The sequence below is a fragment of the Oratosquilla oratoria genome, chromosome 24, assembly GCF_046742065.1.
Source record: "Oratosquilla oratoria isolate Oo_2021 chromosome 24, ASM4674206v1, whole genome shotgun sequence".
Classification (NCBI taxonomy): domain Eukaryota; kingdom Metazoa; phylum Arthropoda; class Malacostraca; order Stomatopoda; family Squillidae; genus Oratosquilla; species Oratosquilla oratoria.
In genome coordinates, this window is record NC_134800.1 from 9293797 (window position 1) to 9305362 (window position 11566).

The 11566-nt window shown below is 44.9% G+C and overlaps 1 protein-coding gene across 1 annotated transcript; it reads left to right on the plus strand.

The window, feature by feature from the left end:
* The first annotated feature begins 791 nt into the window (after positions 1 to 791).
* On the plus strand, positions 792 to 3301 carry LOC143038438 (UDP-glucosyltransferase 2-like). The gene is made up of 2 exons (XM_076207633.1): positions 792 to 1529; positions 1830 to 3301. Exons 1-2 carry the CDS (start codon positions 904 to 906, stop codon positions 2812 to 2814), a joined length of 1611 nt encoding a protein of 536 aa, XP_076063748.1. The 5' UTR covers positions 792 to 903; the 3' UTR covers positions 2815 to 3301.
* Positions 3302 to 11566: the final 8265 nt, after the last annotated feature.

Sequence of the window (11566 nt, forward strand, 5' to 3'; positions counted from 1 at the left end):
GAAAGAGAAAAAGGGTAGAGAAAGGAGAGAGAGAGAGAGAGAGAGGAGGGTGGAAAGGATTTCCCAGACGACAGATGAAAACAAACGGTCGCTTTATGATGCATTTTCCCAGAAACTTCGTGGTATCCGTGTTGACTAACTCCTAGACCCATCAACATAAATAAACGTACTTGGGAAGAGTGTGTGGTCGAGGTGCGGCCGCTGGGAGACTGGTGGCCGTGAATATTCAAAGAGAAATGTGAATTTCATCCAAATAGATATTCTGTTTACGGCTACGACGTTGGTCAGAAGTTATTTGCAGGAAATAAGCCAAAATATGAGAAAGGTGGAGGAGACTTAGTAATACGTTGGTGAGATCGGAGGTGTTAAAGGGAGGATTAGGGTAAAGGGAGGAGGGGGAGAAGAATGAAATGAAGTTAATTAAATAGGTGAAGAAGTAGCTATTGGCAGACGTCACAACATCAGGTAAATTTTGACTGACGAATGACGACGACGACGACGACGATGACGGCAACAATGACAAAGAGTTACATGATGCGGTCAGGGGCCATGGCTAGCCTCGTGAGCTGACCAACTTTTCGTAATAATTCTTATCTTTTTCCTGGTGATAACGATTCCGCAGATAACCCGTCGATACACTTCCACTTCGCCGCTGCAACAGAAGGAAAATCGAACTCGGAATTCTGGAGGTTGCTAGTGAGACGGTGGCCGTGTGACGTCAGAGCTTGTGCCCGGGCGTCGACCAATGAGCGAGCGCCGCCAATTAGGACAGGTGCAGATATAAGAACCTTACGGTTTGGACATGAAGACACAACTCACTTGGAACCGTAGTGCGAGCGAACAAATCTACGCGTTGTGGAATCGAATCAATAGACATTCTCGAAGTGCCCCTTTCGAGGAACAATGTTACGAATTGAACAACTCTCTCTACTGCTCCTTCTAGGGCAGACTTTCTCCCTCGTGGCAGGATCTCACGTCCTCATGGTCCTCACCCTCGGGTCGCAGTCCCACAAGAACATTTTCACGCCCATTGCCGAGTCCTTGGTCGAACGCGGACACAACGTTACTGTCGTTTCTATGCACGCTTCCTCTCCTCCGGCGGGGAACGCCAGCCTCCCCTTCACCGACCTAGTGGCTCTTTCCACCTGGAAGAAGATCCAATCCATGACAGGGAACCTGAACGTCTTCGCCGCCCGGAAGAGAGGAGAGAACGTGAACATGAACGTCATGAAGACGATGGTCAAGTTCCTGCCCGTCTACTGCGAGACGTTCCTCCGGGATCCGGACATTCAGGAGATGTGGGAACTGAAGGTGGACCTCATCATGCTTCCGGCCTTCATGAACGAGTGCGGGTTGACGTTGGTGCACAAACTTAAAGCCCCCTTCATCTACGTCACCACCTCGGGCCTGACGCCCTGGACTTCCGATCTAGTCGGGAACCCAGAGCACCCTGCCTTCGTCCCGAACCAGTATCTCTCTTATACCGACACTATGAGCCTCAAGGAACGCACCGTCAATACCCTTCTAAGGTAAATATACCATGCCCTTCCTGTAGCGTTATGTATCCTTACGATAGCGTGTCTGTCTATAGCTCTTGAGGATTGTGTTCATTTCAATTGCCGGGGAGTCGTTCCCGAATTTATAAGAAATAAACGAACTGACCTTAGCAGTGAAAAATATTGTTATGGTGAATTTAACATGAACGGAAATTGTAGTTATGACCGTGGCTTTATCAAACGAAGCCCAGTAACATGATTGTGAGAAAAAGGGGGTTAGGTTCCTTTCATGTTGTTAAACTTTGACTAACCATCCATTCTCCTTCTTTTCAGGATTGCCTCACCCTACCTCAGATGGTACTTCATCGTCAGTCGGATTGAGAGCGTGGCTCAGCGCGTCCTTAAGGACTCCTCCGTGTCCCTGGAAGCCATCGAACGCAATGTGTCAATGGTCTTCGTCAACTCTCACTCTTCCCTCGGCTACCCGCGTCCCCTCATGCCCAACGTCATCGAAGTCGGCGGGATGCAGTGTCGCCCGGCCAGGCCCCTGGCGGACCCCGAGCTCGAGAAGTTCATCAACTCGAACAAACGCGGCTTCGCCATCTTCAGCTTGGGCACGGCCACCCGCGCCGTCCTGATGACGGAAGAGATCCGGAAGTTGTTCGTGCGATCTCTATCCCTCCTGCCGTACAACGTCCTGTGGAAGTGGGAGGGCGAGCATATGAAAGACCTCCCCCCTAACGTCATGACTCGCCCCTATTTCCCTCAACAGGACCTCCTCGGCCACCCTAAACTCAAGATCTTCATCTCCCACGGCGGGCTCTTGTCCATGCAGGAGGCTGTCTACCACGGCGTCCCCTTCGTCGGGATCCCCTTGATGAGCGACCAACACACGAACATGAAACACGCCATCGCCATGGGCATTGCCGAACAGATCTCCCTCGAGACGATGACTCCTGAGGACTTACTACACACGGTCAAGAAAGTCGTCGAGGATCCTTCGTACCGTCGCAACGTCAAGGAGAGATCTCGAGTGATGCAGGACCAGGAAACGCGGCCTATCGATCGGGCCGTGTACTGGGTTGAATACGTCCTACGTCACAAAGGAGCCTACCACCTCCGCTCAACGGCCACGGGGTTGTCCTTGTCACAGTACCTCCTCCTCGACGTTGCTATGGTCCTTGCTGTGGCGTCGGTCGTCCTCCTCTTCGCGTTGTACTTCGTTACGAGGCTCACGATTAAGGGCGGCAGGGCCACGCTCAGGTATATGGCCTGTAGAATCTTGGACGGACTAAGGCAGGAGCTGAAGATCGATTAGGCCTGGAGAGTAAGACAACTTGGTCTTGTACTGCCGAGCAGGCTAGCGGGAGTCGGTTGCCATGGCTACGCTTAGCCTCGCTGGGTTGGTTCTACAACCCGACTGGGCACCCCAATGATCTGACGCCACGCATTGTAAACTACTCATCTCATCACCATTATCATCTGCCTAAGTTAATTTTTTATACACATCATGTTTTTATTAATTATGTATTATACTTTTTATACTTCTCGAAATACATATACCAAGGGCTTTCATCCCTCTCCCCCTTACAAGGGAGGTAGCTAAAGTCAAAGGCATAACTCCGCTCCCACCCATTTCATTCCCACATACTCCACTCCCATTCACCATTCCTTCCTTCCTCCCTCTTTTCTTGGCCCCTCCTGGATGACGGGTCATCCCTGCATCTCACCCACTGCCCTTGGTCAGAAACAATGTAGCAAGACACAGCACATTCACCTAAATAAAGGAGAAAGATTATAATACATCTGCTGGTATTAATAAAGTCCCCCCTTAGTCCTCACGTGACTTATGTAACAAGACGTGTGCGACGGACAGCGTCGTCGTCGTCGTTGTTGTTGTTGTCGACATTCGGCGCACTGGTACCTCCAGTTGCGTTCGAGTCGTTACGAAACAGGTCGAAGGAACTACGTTGCTTGAGCGTCTCGCACACTCATGCAACTGATGCATGGCAAGGCAGAGGAGCAAGAGGCAAGAAATGTGTGGATTCAGCAAGCTGACATTGATGCTTGCAATATAACTGGATGCAAACAACACAAGCGGGGTTTTCTAAACATTTTCAAAAAGGTTTTATGCTTCTATCATCTATTCATTCAATTTTATATATTTATTATCATCGTTATTATTGTTATTGCTATTCAATATTTACGAGAACACCAAAACCGTTTTCGACTTAATTGGACACGAATAAACTCAAACGAAATAAAGGGAAAATAACAAGATACTTTGAGAAATATTCACAAACAAAACTTGTACATTTCGAATATTCATTAAACGCATCAAATCGTGCTTTTGTGTCAGAAAGGCGACTAAATTCGGACTAATTTGGGGAAAGATCATCGGCATATACATATATACATCCAGTAATGAAAAATCTTACATTACTGTCGCTAAACGAACACGGGTTAACGCCCAAGGACAATGCTAGGTCTACAAAGAGTACGATGATATGAGCATTATATTCGAAAGTCCTTAAACGCATGCGCACAAGGGTCCTTAACAGAGGAACTGTTAGGTCAAGACTATCTAGTATATATCTATATCCAGTGTGTGTTTGTATATGTGTGTGTGTGTGTATGTTGTAATACTTGGTATGCCTTTGGTTTGGAGAACCGAAAGAATAAACAATTCTGAGAAGAAACTTTTTTATACGTTTTTCAGACTTCAACGAATTATAATTCTGGCTGCGCCCTTGTCTAGACTGACAATTATAGAGGAGTATACATGTGCAAAAGAGGAAAACAGTTATATTGCAACTCGACTGTAATGTGTTGTGACCATCATTGTCTGGTCTTGTTAAACGTCTCCCTCCTCGTCCTCCTCCTCCTCCTCGTCGTCCTCTTCCTCCTCCTCCTCCTCCTCCTCCTCCTCCTCCTCCTCCCCACCTCCTCTTCCTCCTCCTCCCAATGTTTGCGGACGAATGCAAGAACGTAGAAAACGGAATTGCATAAGACTTTGTCGAAACTATAAGCCCTCAACCCCAGAACAACCGGCAACTATCCTCAGAATCTTCCCACAGATCTCTTTGGGAGGAAAGGTTGGACATCTATGTTGTGTTTGTGTGGGATTGTTTATGCCGTCATTGTATAGGAATGAGAGGTCGACTGTCTCTGGGTCTCTTTTCTCTCTCTCTCTCTCTCTCTCTCTCTCTCTCTCTTTCTCTCTCTCTTTCCCTCTCTCTTTCCCTCTCTCTCTCTCTCTCTCTCTCTCTCTCTCTCACACACACACACATACACAGTTGGTAGAGCGCTGAGCTGGGAAGTAGAAGTGCTCCCAGTACCCAGTTCGAATCCTGCCCAGGGCTGAAATTATTTCGGTATCGCTGTGCCTCGGGTCGTTACTCTGACTCTCGTGGGCGGGGAGTTGGGTGTGTGTGTGTGTGTGCAAGGTCATAGCATTACCCATAGATCGGACCCACGAGCTCTGAGCTCTCTTCCAGGAGGGAAATAGCTGTCGATCACGAGTCCAACACGTGATCCAAAGACCAAGTGAATACACACACACACACACACACACACACACACACACACACACACACACACACACACACACACACACACACACACACACACACACACACACAAATCCCGCCCAGAGCTGAAATAATTTCAGTATTGCTGCGCTGCGAGTCGTTATTTAAATTCTCGTGGGCGAGGAGTTGTGTGTGTGTGTGTGCGTGCGTATAAGGTGACAGGATTACCCATAGATCGGTCATATATGAGCTCTGAGCTCTTTTCCTGGAGGTAAATAGCTGTCGATCACGAGTCCGACACGTGATCCAAGACCATGGTGAATCTCTCTCTCTCCCTCACACACACACACACACACACACACACACACACACACACACACACACACACACACACACACACTCATACACAAAAAAAGGGGGAGCCCGGCCTGATCACCGAATGACAACCCCTCGGGGCTGCTTCAACAGACGACGATGGAAACAGTTATCTGACGTCCGCCTGACAAGACCACCCACTAATGAACGCATGATAAGACAAAATGAAAAAAAGATAACTGGAAGTTCAGTGACGGAAGACCAAACGTTTTCGAGTAAGACATCTTCAGTGTAACCTGAAGACGTCTTAGTCTTAATGGACGAAACAGACGCGTGCATCAACAGAAACCTCCACAATATGACCACTGACAACATTCGATTCGTGTCCTGGTCGCGAAAAAGTGTGGTCTGTGTCATTCATTAGAATCAATAATTTCCCGGATCGGAAGACTTCATGTTTGGAAGTGTCTGATGCGTCTTAGATGGATTACTGCGCAGATCGAGTGTCTGTGTGTCGAAGTCGATGTCAGAAAACCTATCGCCTTAAACGAAATTTGTTTGGTGCTAACATTCAAAATGACTAAATATTTGCACCCAAATGTTGGGGTGGGCCATGTCAAAATTTCAACAAGTTGTTGGAGTTTCCGTAAGAAGACAAAAACTCCTTTTGGTCAACTCGACCCAGACCAAGACCCAAGGAAGGCCTGTGGAACCAAGAATCCGTAAGACCTCAAGTTCGTCTAAAGAGAACAGGAGGAAAACCAAAGAAATATGTTACAGCTAGAAAACTTTTTGTATGGGGATAACAGGTGGTAATGGACATGGAACTGCATAGTCTCCATCATTCTTATGTTCTTATGCCAGAACGACTAAAGGGGAAGATACGTGAGTACAAGCATTTCCAGAGACAGCACCAGAATCTAATAAACAGCATCACCAGTTCGATAGCGTATGATAACTACAGTAGAGATCCTTACAAATATTTCCGGCAGAGATCTTCTTCGAGTGTCCACAAGATGGCATCTTTGAAGAGGCACGATCACCAGATGAAATACTGAACAAAAACCTGCAATTGGTACTCACTTTGAGGATGGGAATGGAGTGCCTAGAAATATTCATATATGAATAAAAATATGAACTTAAAGCTTCAGGAAGTTTATAAACTGCTAAAGACCATAGTTGTAAGGAAAATCTTAAGGCCTGAAGGGATCTCGAACTGTATGTTTAAGGAGTGTGAAGGTCAGCTGGTGGAAAGATTTAATAGTTAATTGTATATTCATTTGAAGAAAGGAAAGTGTCTCAAGGATGGAAAAGGAGCAATGTGGCACCAATTTAGAGAGAAGGAAACAAGGAGAAACCTCTGAACCACTTCCATACGGTGACGCCTACGCAGGCGGCATGAGGAGCAAGTGGGTACTCGATGATGCCGATGTCGGCATCTTGATTATATTTATTGTAGTCGTACCTACGTAATTTCCATTCTCTCTAAACTGGCTTCATCAATTTTCTATGGTTATCGAAATACACAGGTGAAAGAGAACGAACGATTGAGCACTGACTTTATTTTTTTATAATGCGATTATTATGACGCAACATCGCACGTCGGGCAGCTAATGCTGCCAGACGTGCGATGTGCCCCGGAGTGAAGAGGTGAATAATAGATCAATGCATATGACCAACGTGATAGCTAAATTACGAATATGTTAGAAATACATATATAAACACACATACCAACGAATTTTTACCCCTTAGAAGTGAGGTAGACAAAGTCAAAGGCATAAATCCACTCCCACCCATTTCATCCACACATACACCACTCCCACTCACCACCCCTCCCTCCCTCTTTTCTTGGCTCCTCCTGGATGACGGGTCATCCCTGCATCTCGCCCATTGCCCTGGGTCAGATGTAATGCAGCAAGACACAGCACTTCCACACAAGGCTGCTTCATTTAATCGGCGACCCCCTCTCCTGTCCCCTCATGCAGAAAAAGAGGAGACGAGGAGAAATCCCTTCGAGCTGCGTCAAAATATCATGCACACATACTGCCTCACCCCCCATACCCCACCTCCCTTCCATGCATCACATCACCATCCATACACAACCATTCTCCTTTCACCCCTATCTTCTGTCTTCTCTTTTCCTTCCTCAACAGATATTCCCCTCTTTCCCAATGCCCCTTTTACCCCATCCATCCATCTCATCCTTGGTCGCCCCCTCATGTTCACTCCTTCCACCTCTGCCGTCCGCACCTCTTTTTCTAGTCTTGTTTCACTCATTCTTTCCACGTGTCCAAACCACCCCAACACTCTTTCATCCACCCTATCTCCCAACTCCCTTTCCACCCCTTTCTCCTCCTCACCCCCTCGTTTCTCACTCTATCCAGCCTAGTAACCCCTACCATACTTCTCAGGCATTTCATCTCAAACAAATTTAAACTCTTCCTCTCTTGTGTTCCATGTTTCTGTCCCCATACATTGCTGTCGGCACAATCACCCATTCGTACATTCTCCTCTTAGCATCCATTTCCAAATGTCTATTTCTCATTACACTTTTTAATCCCACAAGTCACTTACTTGCTTCTCTCAATCTACATTCTACCTCCCCCCCCACTCCCTTTCCCGTCATATTCCCATCCAAGTATCTAAAGCTATCCACTTTCTCCAGGCACTCTTTAATATTCACTTCCAATTTGCTGCCATCCTCTCCTCTTGTACATCTCATCACCTTACTTTTACCCACACTTAACTTCAACTTCCCTCTTTCCCAAACTCTGTAACTAACTTCCTTAATCCTTTCTCTGATCCTGTCACAAGCAGTGTCGTCAGCAAATAAAAACTAGCTTATCTCCCATTTTTCTCCATTTTCTTTAACCATCTCCAATCCCCGACCCACTACCCTTGCGTTTACCTCTCGCATCACCCCGTCCATGTATAAATTGAACAGCCAAGGCGACATAACACATCCCTGGCGAAGTCTCAACTTTACCTCAAACTACTCACTCTCTCCATTTCTAATTCTAACACAGGCTCTACTACTATCATAAAACTCTTGACTGCTCTTAACAGCTTTCCACCTATCCCATATGTCTGTATAGTACTTCCCACAGTGCCTTCCTGTCTACCCTGTCATAAGCCTTTCCCAAATCCATAAAGACCCGAAAAACACCATTACCTTTTCCTACAGCTTTCTAATATATCTGCCTTACCACAAAAATATGACCCACGCAACTCCTGCCTGTCCTAAACCCACACTGTTCCTCACCAATTACTCCCTCTGTTCCTCTCCTAATCCTCTAAATCAAAACCCTCCCATAAGCCTTCCCAACTACACTCAACAAACTCATCCCTCTGAAACTACTACACTCACACTTGTCCCCTTTTCCTTTGTAAAATGGAACTATACAGGCATTCTTCCAGTCTTCCGGCACTCTATCCTCTCTTAAACAAACATCAAACAATCTCACCAGCCAGTCCACCATCACTGTACCTTCTTTTTGTTAGACACCCCGCATATTAAACATAAATATGAATAAATGAAATAGATCAACAAGTAAATTAATGAACTGATAAAAACAAAATTATGAAATGTTAGGAGATGGACATCTTGGTACAGAAAAAATTCGAATTTAGCGGAGGGAGGTCACATTTGTATGTTCAGCTAATTTAATGTTAATTCAACGTTTAACATAATGTTGAACCTATCAGGGGTGACTGACGCGTTACAGGAAGGAGACGGATTTTGTGTCTGAAAAAAAAAAAAAAATTGACAGACATCTCTACAAATTCTTTTTAAGATGAAGACAAAGCCAGCAAGGTCCGAACCCTTACTAGAGTCACTGTTCTTAACCTTCTAGTTTTTTGTCTTGTGTCTCTAAGCTTCTAATCCATGGGTCATATTTGAATTATGTGTGTGGGTATGTATGTATATATGCATGCATGCATGCATGTATATATGTATATGTTTGTATGTGTGTATGTACATATGTATATGTTTGTATGTGTGTATGTATTTGTGTAATGGATGTATGCGTGCATGTACTTATGCACACACACACACACACACACACACACACACACACACACACACACACACACACACACACACACAAAACACAAAACACACACACACACACACACACACACACACACACACACACACACACACACACACACACACACACACACACACACACACACACACACACACACTAACGTATGTATTACGTAACAATATAATGCTTGCATCATGTTATGCATATACGTATGCACATTTTTGTGCATGCATGGCTGAATCCGAGACTGAGTTAGCGGGAACTGACGAGTAGTTGGTATGTGACATTAGGTTTTATTTATTTGTGTGTCCAGGGGAAGGGTGGGGAGAGGGAAAGGGAAGGACAAAGACTCATACAATGCTCTGTTGGGATCCTGTGAGAGAGAGAGAGAGTGAGAGAGAGAGAGAGAGAGAGAGAGAGAGAGAGAGAGAGAGAGAGAGAGAGAGAGAGAGAGAGAGAGAGAGAGAGAGAGAGTCTGGCGTGAGAAATTGAACAAGCGTGTTCACCAAAAGAGGAAGTTCAAGTTCAATCACAATAACATTTGTATACGTCATGTGCAGTTTAAAGGAGTGTGGGATGGTGTGTGTGTGTGTGTGTGTGTGTGTGTGTGTGTGTGTGTGTGTGTGTGTGTGTGTGTGTTTGTCTGTCTGTCTCTGTGTGATTGCGTAAATATATTACCTAACTGTAATATACAGGCTACCTTCCCTCTTCCCCCCCTCCCTCCCTCTCTCTCTCTCTCTCTCTCTCTCTCTCTCTCTCTCTCTCTCTCTCTCTCTCTCTCTCTCTCTCTCTCTCTCTCTCTTTCGTATGGTATACTGACTACACTATTTCTGGCACATTCCTATCGAGCAATGTCACGCAACATTTTATTGCGCGAAAATAAAAATGCTAAATGCATCTAACCTATGTTATCCGTTGTTTCTGCTGCATTCCTTAAATATCCCAATTACCATTCCTATTACCACACCTCCCCGCCACGATACTGATCCCACAGATAAAAGGGCTGGTTGTTTGGCAACGAAAACCTACGTGTGTGTGTCTGTGTGTGTGTTTGTGTGTGTGTACTATTCACACCAACCCCACTGCAATGTCATCACATTTCCTCAGCCGCCGACGGGTCGAAGGCAAATGAGGAATGCGAGCGCGCGGGCGCGTGAAAAGTTTGCGCAACGACATGACGTCACCGTAGAGAGAAAACCAGTCTGGGCTGGCCTGACACTTCGCATTGTGGCATGACTTGCCGTCTGGATACCCGTGTACCCGTGCGAATTGCATCCAATGGCCACTTTAAGGGTCGAGCTTTTGTATCAGTGCCCCAAATGTGTTACACTTGACAACGCAGAGCTGTGCGGGAAGCAGCAGTGACCACGTTGTAGGTCCTGCGGGATAAAGGCCAAGGCTGAAGTCGTTTTCATTATATTCGAACGCTTTGAAATTATTTTGATTGTCTATCATGCATTAACAAAAGAAAATAAACACGTAAATAAATAAAAAAAATAAACGTATAAACAAATAAATATATAAACAAACAAATGAATATAGATAAAATAACCATAACAAAAAACAAATACGAAAAAATAAGACAAATGTGTGAGAGCAGGTACTATACACTGAATTAATATATAAACTAATCATACGGAGGCTAACGCCATTGAGAAAAAAGATCTATTATTTCTTAGATGTTGTTAGAATTACATTTCTCCAAACACCTACTTTTTCACCACTACAATTAACTTCCACATTTCAAACATGGGAGCTCGTTCCTTTTCAGTGATTTTCTTACTCCAATAAATCTCTATTTAGTGTGTGATGCGTCTATTTTAGTGATCCTCCCCCATCACTTAATAAAATGCAGTCTGTCCTTGCTACAATTTTACTGGATGTATTGAGTTAAAATAAAAAATAAAACTCCTTATTGGAAGATGATCAGCTTAGCACAGACTGAGAGTCGTCTTGAATCATGTGTTTGCGCCTTCAGGGCAAGTGGCACTCACTGATACCAAAATATAAAATAAACGAATAAACAGACAAAAGATAAATATAGTAATACATAAATAAATAAATAGATGAATAAATAAATATGAATAAATAAAAATAAATAAATAAATAAATAAATAAGAATGACAGGCCTACGACCAACATGTCCAATACTTTACGAATTCATCAAAATAAG